The sequence below is a fragment of the Nyctibius grandis genome, chromosome 5 (genome assembly GCF_013368605.1).
Source record: "Nyctibius grandis isolate bNycGra1 chromosome 5, bNycGra1.pri, whole genome shotgun sequence".
Lineage (NCBI taxonomy): Eukaryota > Metazoa > Chordata > Aves > Nyctibiiformes > Nyctibiidae > Nyctibius > Nyctibius grandis.
The window spans coordinates 14563699-14578020 of NC_090662.1; the positions used below are offsets into that span (position 1 = coordinate 14563699).

General features: G+C 44.4%; 2 protein-coding genes across 7 annotated transcripts in view; one reads left to right on the forward strand and one right to left on the reverse strand.

The window, feature by feature from the left end:
* CCDC146 (coiled-coil domain containing 146) overlaps positions 1-8373 on the reverse strand; it is a 78950-nt gene extending 70577 nt beyond the window's left edge. Inside the window, 1 exon segment of the mRNA XM_068400604.1 lies at positions 7877-8373. Coding sequence (XP_068256705.1) covers positions 7877-8373 — 497 coding nt within the window.
* Positions 8191-14322, forward strand: part of FAM185A (family with sequence similarity 185 member A) — a 55122-nt gene continuing 48990 nt past the window's right edge. For 2 of the 6 annotated variants that reach the window (XM_068400967.1, XM_068400968.1), the window contains exon 1: positions 8193-8765. In XM_068400967.1, coding sequence (XP_068257068.1) covers positions 8372-8765 — 394 coding nt within the window. In that variant the 5' untranslated portion in view covers positions 8193-8371. Of the gene's footprint in view, positions 8766-14322 lie in introns of all 6 variants that reach the window. The other 4 variants (XR_011048204.1, XM_068400966.1, XM_068400963.1 and 1 more) reach the window with 3 other exon arrangements.

Below are 14322 nucleotides of genomic sequence, written 5' to 3' on the forward strand. Positions count from 1 at the left end.
CAAGTTTATGACTTTCTCCAGTGCTGTTTGGAATTCCTTCAGGAACATTTTGACTTTTAGAGAGATTTCAGTGGCTGTTATTTGCTTATGGAAAAAAAAGCAATTTCATGATCTCTCCTTGAGGAGTCAAAACATTGTGAAACAACTGTAAACATCATAGAGGCCAAGAAATAAACTCTGAAGTACTGTACATAAACATGTATACACATTTATAAATAGAGCAATTTTTCATCCATAAAGAACTGCTGAATATTTTAGCACATGCATTTCATGTTTATGGCTGCTGCTGCTGCTGCTTTATTTGTTTCTCTAAAGATATTGGAAGAATTTAGACAGCGGGAAAAGCACAGTGGAAGAAACTCTAAGCACAACAATGCCAAAAACTGAGAGCTTCCTGGGTATAGGCATTCTTGTGATACCTGTGTGTGAAACATACAGCTGACGCCAGCCAAAAAATACACTTCCTCGCAGTACAGTAGAACAAGAGAGTCCTCGACAGGGTAGAGAGAGAACAAAAACAATCTTCTGAATCTGAGAAGTTTATAATATTATGTTAAGACACAACTATAGATAGCTGAGACAGAGGAAAATAACTAGACAGCCTCAGCTAGTGTGATAAGTGCTAGTCTCCACTCCTTTTTAAGAGGGAAGGGGACAGACTGTAACAAAAGATTTGTACTATTATGGGACACTAAAATAAGTTTAGCACTCTTCAATTACCTACTACATAATTAAGTTTAAAATCCAGCTTATATAAGATTGGATATATAAAGTTCAAAAAGCAAAGTGGAAAATTTTATTTTTTCAGTATCTCATAAATAACCAGTCTAATTCAAAGAAAAATGAAAGTTGCCATGATTTCTAAATTTACATAATAGTTCAACAAATATAGTTGTTTTCAAAATGTAGAATAGCAAATAATACCATGGCCTTGATCCAACACACAGAACTGCAGAGAAAGGGAATTACAAATCTGTTTTGGAACCCAGGCCAAATCAGGCTGAGAACCATCTTGTGAAACAGCTTCAGCACAGCCGTCATAAAAATCTGAACTCAGATTCCCAAGACTATCTTCAGCACCTTTACTTCAGGACCTCTCTGGCAAACAGCAGTGTTCATACACCAGCTGGTGCAGAATCCAGATAGGTGACACTTAGCTGCCTTGACTTCTTCCAGAGTGACAGATGCAAAAAGTAGTAAAATTTCATTCTGAACATGAAAAGATGCAGCTCCATATATGAAGATGCATCAACTAGACTAATTAAAAAGACAAAAAATATATTAAAATCTCTGTTGAGGGAATGACACTTCAAGTGACTGACTTCATTAACATATACTGATGAAACCCTTTAAACTTTATCTTAATCCCTTGCATTTACAAAATTAATTAGAAAAAGATTCATATTCAGAAAAGCATCAGTAAGATTTTGATACCTGTCACACAGCCTTACCCTTCAAACCCCACTTGAATATGCTTTTTTATTTTAAGCACAAAGGGGAAAAAACATCATTAAGCACATTATTTTTCTCTGCCACTGTTACAGAATTAAAGGTATGAATTCATCATTAGAATAATATTAAACTATTTACACTGCTGTTGCTGGAGGCAAACACTGTTGTATGTTGAAGAGTATGTGTTAAAATAATGTCTTTTCAATTATTTTGTTAAAACTTCTGTATGAATGTACATTCAAGGTAATCTATAATTTCAGTCTGATAACATCAGGCCAGAATGTGAAGTCTGTGAAGTCAGTTAAAGCAATGAGCCACTATTTGTGCAAGTAGTCTGACTAACTCGAGTGGAAACACTTATGGAAGTAGCTAATTACTAGTATTACATGCAGGTTCACAACTGGATTTATAGATGGTACATTATACATTGACGTGTGCTACTTTCCTTCCTGATGGAAATTATCAGTTTCTTAATATATTCCCTCATTCATTCTTTGTTGCCACACAAATCTGATAGGTTTCTCTTAAGCTGGGTTAGTTAAACTCGTGTAGACTGACACGTAAATGCTCCAACTCCCATGGAATCGTTTTGTTTAATACGAGGTTTAGCCTAAGGTTAAACAAATGCGTGTAAATTCACTTTGGGTTCAGCTGAGGCCATAGACATAGATCTCCTTTCCCAGCCAACTGCATCTGTGGATGTTACGTATTATTTCCTTCTTTTGGAGGAAGAGAGACCTTCCTCCTCCCTCAACACTGTCGGCAGGAGGAACAGCTTTATGACTGCTTTCTCAGGCAAAATCAGCTAAGGAAGCATGAATAACTTCAATCGATGTTATGAGCCCAATTGGCTAATTTTTCTGGGAGTTGCTAAGGAACACCTTCCCATCTGCCTGCAGACAGCGAGGATGGCAGGAGACAGGAGCAGTACCCAGAGCAGGGAGGCAATTACCAGAACCTCAGCTGAACAGTGGGGTGTGATATAGGATATTTATCCACATCTTCATGCTACCTCCTTTTGCACACAAATCTTAAAAAAATAAGAATTACTCTGAAAACAAGACAACTGACTTAGTGTTTCACAATGAATTAGAAAAATTATGTAATGTAGTTGGAACATCAGCATGGCGGTATCTAGTCCGACCAAAACCTGATCTAGCTCTGCATACTTCCAGCCAACACCAGATGCCTGGGGAGGGGCAGAAGAATCCACCAGTCATAGCGTGGTGATGCTTCCCTGAACCCATCCCCTCTCCCCTTGAACTCATGCAAAACTTTCAATATCTGCAGATTCCGGGGGAATGAAGGTTTTCATCTTACCACCGCCGAATGTGAGTCACCAGTGCTTTGTGTTTGTTTTGGATCTGGCTCCTTGATGCCACCTTGTTCTTTACTAGATGAGTCACTGAATAATCACAACCTTTCTATGCCACTAGGTTTTTTCTAACATATCTTCATTTGATAATTCCTTTTCTAGGCTGAAGAAGCCAATCTACCTGCTGCCACTGGCATGAAAGCCCTTCTCTGCCTTCTACTGCCCTTGCCACCTGTCTCCAGAACTTTTCCAGTTCTACCATACCCTCTTCAAGGAGAAGGGAAGAGACAAGAGCTACATATAATATTAACACCATAGAAGTACATGGATTTATTCAATGACACAGTGATCTTCTTTTCATTCCCTAAAATTTTATTTCTTAATGCTTCTTTCCTAAAGTTAAAGCTTACAGTCTTGTAAGCAGCAGACCTTCTGTTTTAACTAGGCAGAGCCTGTGCTTCAGCATGAAGGGATGTGTCTTTGAATGACAAAACTATGCCAACATTAAATGATCATTAAAATTAAAATTACATCATGTACGATAGGGCATTATTATAATACGCGTGTAATTCAGAATGGACTGTTTGATTAGACCATACAACCTCACAGACAGCTACTTTGGGGAAATGAGAGCACACTGCATCCCTAAACTGCCTAACAGTTTCTGTAAGGAGTTCCGTTGTTTCCACTTGTTTTCAAGTCTCTGCTCTTTGGGATGGCGTTACCCCGAGCCACACACAGACTTTATCTGCTGGAGTTCTAGTTAGATATGGCTGAGAAAGGGAGAATTTGAACAGTAAGATTTGCCACTTCCCTTTTCACTTGGCTTCCATGAGGAACTTAATTTCCTCAGAAAACTTCTGGTAGCGTGACAAACAAAAAAAATCCCTGAAATCCAAACCATTGTGTGCTTTGAAGACTGGCTCTCTCTGCCATCCCTGAGAAGAAATGATTGCCATCACACACGCACTAAAATACCGAGGTGAAAACAAACAAAACATGCTTTGCCTACCCACTGCAACCTACACAGGCCTTGAGAACTAAGGCGGCTCAAGGAAGCAGTTCAGAAATACATCACTGAAAAAATACAAATTACAAAACACAAATAAAGGAACTAAAATAGTGTAATACAAATATTTTATGATAGAAACACATGAGAATTTTTAATAAACTTGGAAAAAATATTCTGACTACAAAATTCTTAAGCATTAGGATACAGAGAAACACTGATAAATAGCGAGCCGTGTGTGCAGTCAGCCTTGCCCAAATGCTGGATAATTACTTGAAAAGATGTGTTCTTGCATCTGCAGGCAGAAGCCTCCGCATGAGTGTAACACCAGCAAGAACACTCTTGCCGGGCGGCCCTGTGTTCTTGAGCAATGAAGGAGCATTGTTTCTTCATTACAATTATACCAAATGGGTGAACTTAATCCTGCCCAGGCAGACTAAGTTTATAGCCTGTGGGTACCTGAAGCAGTCTGATCTTGTTCTGTGATTAATTCCAAATATAAAAGTTAGAAAAATGTATTTCTTCATCAGTCTCTCCTGTATATCCTTTTATTTAATTCCTCTCTGAAATCTTTCTTGATTCCCTTAGCCTAAAAGTGGCTCTGATAATGCTTTGCCTTTAAAATCACTTTATAAGGTCTAGTTTTTGTTACCTTCTGCATGAAATACAGAATATTGTTTGGCGTACAACAACGCTGTAAGTAAATATCTGGCAAAATGGCTAATAAGCATTGTAATTCATTAAGGAATCGTGCAGGCATTTAGTACTGGAAGGCTGCTAGAAGGTCTTCCCGGAGCCTTCCCTTCTCCAGGCTGAACAGCCCCAACTCTCTCAGCCTGTCTTCATAGGAGAGGTGCTCCAGCCCTCTGATCGTCTTCGTGGCCCTCCTCTGGACTCGCTCCAACGAGTAAGGCCCCCCTAACCAAGGACCAGGGATTCCCTTTGAACAGTCGGTTAACAGAGTTATTTGTTGACTTGGCTGTCATCTAGTGGAATTGTAGCACATTGCACCACACTTCTTGCAGGTCTGTAACTGTTTCCCTGACAAACTACCTAACGTTTAAATTTGGTATTTGGTCTCAAGAGTGAGAATTTTTTAGTATTTTTTCCCAAAATCAACTATTTCTGAAGACTTGGAAAAAATAACTTCTATCCTCCTTCTATCTCCTACGGTATTTCTTGATACATTTTTGTCTTTCTAGAATTCTATTTTTCTATACTAAACTATCATATGGCAAGCTGGCCCTTTTTGTGTTTTACCTAATGATTTTTCAGATTGAATAATGTAAACCAATTAAATAATTTAACTTGAAGGGTTTTATTGATTAATATGAATCTTTATTAAACTTTCCACAGTGAAAATTACAGATGGACCAAAAAGCTAGGGCTATCTTCTTTCCTCTTGGAGACTCAGATCTCATTTCAGATTCATAAATAACCAATGCCAGACAGTGATAAAAATGGAAATGAGGCTAATGAGATGAAAAGAACTTGATGACCAAATATCATACTGCATGGCTTGCACGGTTATTTTTGGAAAAGAAGAAAAACAACACATGGAATGCAAAACGCAGGAAGTCAATAAAGTAACAGTCCCAAATTTCATTATTTCTTGTCTTGCAATGTAGCTAAGACATGCACCTTTCCATGCATGTTTCATTCCCACTATTAGCAGTAAACTACATCTATGTCAAGAAGGCTAAGTCTTTGCTAAGTCATGGGCAACAGGAGAGGTGCCTGAGGACTGGAGGAAAGCGAATGTCACTCCAGTCTTCAAAAAGGGCAAGAAGGAGGACCCGGGTAACTATAGACCGGTCAGCCTCACCTCCATCCCCGGAAAGGTGATGGAGCAACTTGTTCTTGGTGCTGTCTCTAGGCACATCAAGGATAGGGGGATCATTAGGGGCACTCAGCATGGCTTCACCAACGGGAAGTCTTGCTCAACCAACTTGATAGCCTTTTATGAGGATGTTACCCGGTGGATAGATGATGGTAAAGCTGTGGATGTGGTCTATCTCGATTTCAGTAAAGCGTTTGACACGGTCTCCCACAGCATCCTCGCAGCTAAACTGGGGAAGTGTGGTCTGGATGATCGGGTAGTGAGGTGGATTGTAAACTGGCTGAAGGAAAGAAGCCAGAGAGTAGTGGTCAGCGGGACAGAGTCCAGTTGGAGGTCTGTGTCTAGCGGAGTTCCGCAAGGGTCGGTTCTGGGACCAGTACTATTCAATATATTCATTAATGACTTGGATGAGGGATTAGAGTGCACTGTCAGCAAGTTCGCTGATGACACAAAACTGGGAGGAGTGGCTGAGATGCCGGAAGGCTGCGCAGCCATTCAGAGAGACCTGGACAGGCTGGAGAGTTGGGCGGGGAGAAATTTAATGAAATATAACAAGGGCAAGTGTAGAGTCCTGCATCTGGGCAAGAACAACCCCATGTACCAGTACAAGTTGGGGACAGACCTGTTGGAGACCAGCGTAGGGGAAAGGGACCTGGGGGTCCTAGTGGACAACAGGATGACCATGAGCCAGCAGTGTGCCCTTGTGGCCAAGAAGGCCAATGGCATCCTGGGGTCTATTAGAAGGGGTGTGGTCAGCAGGTCAAGAGAGGTTCTCCTCCCCCTCTACTCTGCCCTGGTGAGGCCGCATCTGGAGTATTGTGTCCAGTTCTGGGCCCCTCAGTTCAAGAAGGACAGGGAACTGCTAGAGAGAGTCCAGCGCAGAGCCACGAAGATGATTAAGGGAGTGGAACATCTCCCTTATGAGGAGAGGCTGAGGGAGCTGGGTCTCTTTAGCTTAGAGAAGAGGAGACTGAGGGGTGACCTCATTAATGTTTATAAATATGTAAAGGGCAAGTGTCAAGAGGATGGAGCCAGGCTCTTCTCAGTGACATCCCTTGACAGGACAAGGGGCAATGGGTGCAAGCTGGAACACAGGAGGTTCCACTTAAATTTGAGGAAAAACTTCTTTACTGTGAGGGTGACTGAACACTGGCACAGGCTGCCCAGAGAGGTTGTGGAGTCTCCTTCTCTGGAGACATTCAAAACCCGCCTGGACGTGTTCCTGTGTGATATGGTCTAGGCAATCCTGCCCCGGCAGGGGGATTGGACTAGATGATCTTTCGAGGTCCCTTCCAATCCCTAACATTCTGTGATTCTGTGATTCTGTGAAGGCAGCCCCTGACTTTACATCATCTATGCCTACATCCCCTATGTCATTTTTTAAATTATTATACAATGATAATGTAGGTTAGGAAGTCCATAAAAGTCTTTTTAACAGAATGCAGTAGTTCCCCACTTGTTTGTAAACACTGTAAGGACAATTGTCTCATGACATGATTGTATAGAACTCAGGAAAATATTTATTTGGCTGGCTTTAAAACTGCTAGGCTGTATGTTAACTGCTAAAAAGCAGTCACAATAAATAACATGTTAACCAAGCCATCTTGACAGATACCAGTTATGGAGCTCCACAATACGACTTTTGAAAAACCTGTTTTTCCAGCACTTCTGCCAAACTGCTGCTTCATCCTCTGACCGAGGACATGTCAGCACATGCAGCCTCACTGCAGGCTTAAGCGTAACAAAGACCAGGCTGCCACCTAAAGCCCTGCCACTGCCTCCATCCCAGTTCTTTTTCCCTGCCTCCTCCTTGCAGGTGTTAAATCCTGCGGCTGCAGAGGCTGCTGCCTCGGGGAGCTGAGCGGGCTGGAAACCAGCCAGCACGGCTCTTCCATCGGAAACTAACGCTTGGCTGAACAACGATCGGCCCAAGGCGACCACGGAGAGGGCCCTCACGCCCTGAGGTACCGCGTTTTCTCACGCAAGAGATGGCACCACCCTGCACCCCACGGAGGGGGAAGACTCCCGGCACCCAGGGACGCCGGCGGGGAGGGGGGCCCCGGCCCTCCCGGGACTCCTCAAACAGGACTGAGGCGGCCTCGAGTGGCTGCCCGAGGCCCGGCGCCGCTGGACTCGATTCCCTCCCCTACGTTGGAGCCGCGGTTTTGCCTCCCCCGCCCCCGGCCCCGGCCCCGGCCCCGGCCGCCGCAAGCCCCTCGCGGCCGCGCAGCCCCCGCGCCCGGCCCGCCGCAGGCCCTACCTGTGCGGCCGCGGCCCGCCCCGCCCCGCCGAGCGGCGTCCCCCGTTCCTATGGCGACGCCGGCTCGGGCCTACCTTAACCGCCCACGGCCCTCTCCCGCGCTTCTGATTGGCTCTAGCGTCCAGCTCCGCTGCCCAATAGAAGCAGAGCACGGAAATGCTCCGCCTTCCCCCTTCGCTGATAGGCCGATGAGTACGGCCGGGGTTACGACTGTAGCTCTTTCCGCGCGCTGATGAACTACGGCTCCCAGGAGCCTCCTCGGCGAAGGGGCGGGGCCGGCGCCAGCCGTGGCCGGAGCGCGCGCCAGCGGCCGCCGCCTGTTTACCACCCGCCCCGGTGCCGCTTCCCGCGTGCAGCCGCGTCACGTGACCTGGCGGGGCGGGGGCGGGAGCGGGGGTACCGGCCGTCCGCCGCCCGGAGCGGCTGCCTGCCCTCTCCCGCCTCGCCTCAGGGCGCTCCGCCGCTGCTCCGGGGGCTGCGGCCCCGCCGGGCGCCATGAGGGCGCTGCCCCCGCGCTGGGGGCCTCTGGCGGTGCGGGCGGCCGGCGGGTGGTGGGGGCCGCCTGTTCCCCGCCGCGGCTGCAGCGGCTCCGCCGAGGCCGGCGGCCCTGAGCCCCTTCAGGAGTGGGCGCTGGCGGTCAGCCCGCGGGGGCGGCTGCGGGTGCGGCTGCCGTGCCAGGTGAGCGTCCGCCCGCTGGATCCGCAGCGCTACCCGGGCGCGGACCGCGTGCTGGTGGCCGTCAGCGGCGCCGGCGGCAGCCCCCCGCCCCGCGGCCGGCTGCGCGATCGCGTCCGGGTGGAGTACGACGAGGCGCTGGAGCAGATGGCGATCGTGGCCGACGGCGTGGACAGCAAGGCCGCCGTGGACGTGAGGACGCCCGTGAAGTTCGGTGGGTGAAGCGGGGGTGGGGGTCCCTCGGCGGGAGAGGCCGCCGCCCGCCCGGCTGTCAGCGCTCTCCTGCCGGCACGTGGAGCCCGAGGGATCCCCCCTCCGGTGGGGCTCGGCGGGGGCTGGGCTGGCACCACTGCCGCTTCGGCTGGAAGCTCTCTTGCCAGCGCGTATTCGGAAATGGCGTCATGCCCCTTCTAATTAACGAGCTTCAAAGCGGCCCATTTTTTTCTGTGTTTCCTGACTTTTTAGATGTTTAGATCCATCACTTGTTGTTGATCTTTTTGTCAGCAATAGTTAACGCTGAAACTTGTGCTATTAAGTGGTAGTTACAACGCACGCTTCTGTTTTTGCTCTGACAGCAAAAGGTGTAACTGTAGCTCAGCTGGGTAACAACAGCCCTCAGTAAGTGCTACGCACACCTGCAGTTCAAGGGCTGTTCCCAGTAGGGTTCTTGGACCTACCAGTTCTGTTAGTGGTTGTTATGCTGAGTGGCCATCCCCAGGGGTCAAAAAATCTGGAAGGTAACAATACAGATGAAATGCCAAGAAGGGCTCCCTTGTCCAGTACAAATCTTGCATTATCTTTTGGGGACAAGACAAAAATCTGTTCAGAATTTCTGGTACAGAAACTATAAACAACTTGAGAGAGCAGCTGTAGTGGCTGAAACCAATAAACATCTGTGCTGGACTGAAATACTGACAGTAGCTCTAAGTCTAGGGAAGGAAAAGGGCAAGCTCACTAGGATAATTCCCCTCAGTGAGCTGAGGTTTAGGGAATACTTGACGCAGAGAGATTTGTGTTTAGTCATTGATGTGTTTTTTTCCTGTAGATTTGTGCAATTGCATGTACAGTGCAGGGTAAGTTTCACCATGCTGGGAAAACTTCCAGTGTGCTGGTTTGCTGGTCCTTTGATGTGCTTCAAGTGGTTGTTCAGGACGGCTGCTTTATTTCATTTGATGCTCAGCTGTGGTTGTGGTGTGAGAAATGGTGAATAATCTCATTCTACTTACGCTTCATACATGTAATCTGTAACTTTTATAGAACGTGGTGTTATATTCTCTTCATTACAACTTTTACAAACCCTGACAGCAAAGACATTCTGCACCTTTTATTTTCTTTTATGTTGGTGTGTCCCACCCCCAATGTCTTGAATTCTGCTATGTCATTTTTTGGTTTTCGTTTTTTTTTGTTGTTTATCATAACAGCATTCTCTTTCATTTTCTAGTCTTACTCATCCCTATAACTTACTTTTTTTTTAACACTGTTGATAACTGAAGGGGTGTTTCTTAGGTATGTTTACCAAAATATATGGTCTCTTTTGTTTCCTAACAACTAATACAGAGACAAACATTGTGTAAATAAGACCAGGGGCTTCTCCCCTTCCATGCCCTCAGTGTGCTTTACTTTGCCTATGTTAGAAGGGCTGTACTGATTTGTACCATGAGTCCAGTTAGCCCTGTCCTGTCTTCAGCAGTAGTCATAAACTGATGCTCAGGGAAGAGTAAAAAAGGGACAAACATAAATGATGTTTCATCTCAGTGTTTTCTTAGCTGTCAACTGTTTCCAGCTCAGGGAGTTTTCTGAGCCTCATACAGCTCAGACCCTCAGTGGATCTCACTGAGTGTCCGTTTACACATGTAAACAGTTTCAGGGTGGGAGCTTCCTGGCAGACTCGGCGCCTCTTGGCGAAGAGTCCCACGAGGCATACCATCCATTCAATTTCCTGCTATTTTATCATTCGAGTATGTGGTGTTGCAAGATCTTTCTGCAATTTGTCAGTGAGTTTTTAACTAGTCTGAATAATTCAGTGTCATTGATAAAACTTTTCAACCTTGGTATTTGTGCTGATTTCCAAATTCATGTAGTGTTGAAGATGATGCATAGCTTATAGCTAAAAGACAATATAGGACTAAGGATATTGTCAAAGACATCTGAAAATCCAAGTTCATTCTCTTAAACAGATCAGCTGCATATTCATTGACTCTTTCACTGAACTGTAGCAGGACTGTCTTCTCCAAGAGACTTTTGTAGTTTTGACTCTTCCCTAAGATACATCAGTTACATTCTTACAGCTTTTTTTTTCCGCTGCTTGGCAAGTGCAAAGATTACCTTGGCTTGTCTGTAGTACACTCACAGAGTCCATCCCAGGATTACAGATAATCAAACCGAAACCCAGCGTCCCATTTATTACCCTTCATTTCTCTGGTAGCAGGTGTGTCTGGTTACTGTAGCTGTTAGTAATTTAATATTTCAGTTTCTCCAGGATCTCTGAGTGACTATTATGTGTTACTCCAGACTTGGTTACTCTTGAGGAGGTGGTATTCGTTGTATTAAGATCTGGAGAATCTCAGCCTTCATAAAGAGTTTTGATGTGGGGAACCTTCATAAAGGTCTCAATAATGAATCCTGATGGAAAAAAAATTGTTTAGCCTTTGTCCTGTCTTTGAGATTCTTATATTCTGAATGTCAGCCAACTCTGCAGACTGTCCTGTAGCCTTCCTTCTTGAATAGGCTTTATTAGTTTGTAGGTTTCTAAGCTATTCCACTTGGGTTTGTGGTAACCTCATGCAATTCAGGTTCCCTGGACAGTCTGTGGATTATAGTCCCTTTCTACTAGTTGCTGTTTGTCACTCTGTAATTAGCATCATGTTAGTCTTGTCTGTTCATGCTGTTACCCAGGTATATCTGGCGATATATTTCCTAAAATGTAAAGGTTTTTTTGTACTCGGTGAAGTAAAATTGCTACTTGTCAGTGAGATTCTACTTTAAGTGTCCTCTCAGCTCTGGCTTGCTTTTTGCATTCTCTGAGTAATAGTTTGTGCTTGGGTTGTTCCTTTTCTTTATTTAGGAAAGAATTGTCCATTAAACATCATTGCATAAACAAAAGATCTCATCCCTCCTAAAAACACATCTCAAACCAGAAAGAAACTGTTGTTGCTCTGCAAGCACTTTGGCTTTTCTCTGGCCTTACTTGAATGCATGAGGAGGATGTTAACTCTGTTCTGTTTAGACCATTTTATCTGAGCTCTCTTTCTGGCACTTACCTGGAAGAAGCTGAGAAGTTAATGTAAATGTCTTTACAGTATTCTAGCTTCTTTCTTCATTTTGGAAGTTAAGGCATTTCATAACAGCTTTCGCAATTTAGGCTGGAGCTTATCCAGGAAGCTCTAAATTATCTAAAACTCCTTAGACTCTGAAGAGCATGTGCAGAAGATGCTAGATGGAGAGCTTAAATATGAATTTTAAACCAAAGGCAACTTGTACTTGCCCTACAGGGCTGCTTACTAAAGGATCCTCTATTGCTTAGTGTCTGGTCTTATGCAGTGTATAGTCTTGTCATGCAGTGTATAGTCTTTCAATATCATACACAATCTGATAATCCTCTCTGATACATTTAACCTTCATAAATTATAGATGTCAATGCATTTCTCTTTAATCTAGCTTTTTTTTTTTTTTTTCAGGTCACATATCTATGTTAGCTATTTATTCCAGGGACAGTGTAGGCACGTGGCTGTAGGTTCAGAGTCTGCTCCGCACATAAAGAGAACCCTGTGTCTTGGCATATCAAACTGCGTGTGCTAATTAAACCTGAAACCAGCTCTGATTTCTGGTTACTGTACATGGACTGAGTAGTCAGAGGTAGACCCAACTGAGGTCTGGCATAATCAGAATCTGAGAACAATCTGACCTGTCTTCCCATGTGGTTCTTAGGTTTTGCTTTTGTAGGTACATATTATATTAGAATCATAGGATAATTCAGATTGGATGGGACCTCAGAAGGTTTCTAGTTCAACCTCTAGCTCAAAGCAGGGTCAACTCCAAGGTCAGAGGAGTCTGCTCAGGGCTTTATCCTAATTGATTTTGAAACCCCACAAGGATGAAGACTACACAGCCTTCTTTGGTAAACTGTTCCAATGCTTTTCCATGTTATACCGTGGTGAAGAGAGCAGAGGTTTCTATACCAAAGTCAAGTAGGAGAACCGTAAATTTTGAAGTGTTGGCCAAGCTTCTCTGAGTAGAATATCAAAACTCTGTCCCCTCTGGCACAGGATCAAGCACTCCTGGTCTAGGCCCACTTATAAGCCAGTACAGGTTTTTTAATTATTATTTTTTGTTTAGTTTTTATAATCAGTTCTCTCCATGGGAGAACTTCACTCTTTCACATCAGTGTTGTTTAAGCCCATGAGATCACTTCTCTTTTTGGCTAAATACTGTAGATTCTTGTGGACTTAACTAGGCAAACTGAATGAATGCATGGATCTTGAACATTTCTGTGACTCACCAACATTATAATTTCATGGTATCCCTTAAACAATTTTTCTGCCTACTTACATGAGAGGAGAACCTAAGCTTCTGAGACTTATTGGGTTTTGTTGGGTTTTTTTGTGAATGTTAATGGAAAGCAGATGTGAATGTTTTCAACTGTGTGTTTCTGAAGTCTTAGCATATTAATGAGTTGGAAAAAAGATCATAAATCATCAGTGTCTACTCCTGAGCATGGCAGATGTACAGCCTCAGAGTAGCCCTCAGTAAATAGTTTTTCCTGGACTGAATTATTTTACATGTATGCTCACTTACTGGTAAGCTGCTTCTATGAGCAAAGAAGTGGATCATGATGAAGTCCTTCTAGTGGTCCAGGGCTGCAGAGTCACTTTAAAATTTTACGAGTCTATTTCAAATATTATAGCTTAAGGTGGTATTTCTGGGCTACCCTTGTTTAGATTCTGATACTACAGGTCTTTTTTTTCCCCCATGAACCTTTATTTCCAGTACAGGTCCTTTGCACCTCAAAGATCTTCATCTGTTCTTCGAGGTTTGTGTAGCTGAAGTTGGCTTCAGCCCTCAGCTTTGCTAAGGAGGAATCAGACTAACTATTTTGGCACTGAAACAGATTGTATCCTGTTCCTACTTGCTTGTTGAAATTTCATGAGCAATATTATCCAGTTCAGCCTGCCTCTTACCTTTGATTCAGGAAGCCAGTTTGCGAGACAGAGGGATTCCGTTCTTGTCCACTAGTTGTTGCCATATCAAGACTAGAAAAGCGATGTGACTCTGCAAAGGATCAAGGCACAAAGTATGTTTCCAGGAATCCCTGGTGTTTCTTAATCATGCTCATGAATCCCCAGACTTCTGTGTCTTCTTTTAGTGCCTGTCTTCGGTACACCAGGGATTGCACTACTATTCTACCTTTCAAATAATGTCCCTAATATGCCCTGCAGGAGCAGAAGTTTTTATTTATCTTATTTTTATAAAAGTCTCACGAAGTTGGTACCATGGCTAAACTGACTGCTCCTCCCCCCTTTTGACAGAAGCAATAAGGGCAAGAGGCTATCAAGGGGATGGAATTCAAAGATTTGCATAAGCAAACTGGCTTTTGGACCTCTCTTCTCTGAAAGCAAAAAAACAAAAGTCTTGGATATAGACACTCCCAAGGACCATGCAGTTTTCCAGTGGGTGAACTGAGCAGTTTTGAGCAAGAAAGCTTGTATTTTCTGTCTGACCTCTCCAGATTTGTCCTGTGCAGGGCCATACTGTTTTGACCTTAGATCTTTGAC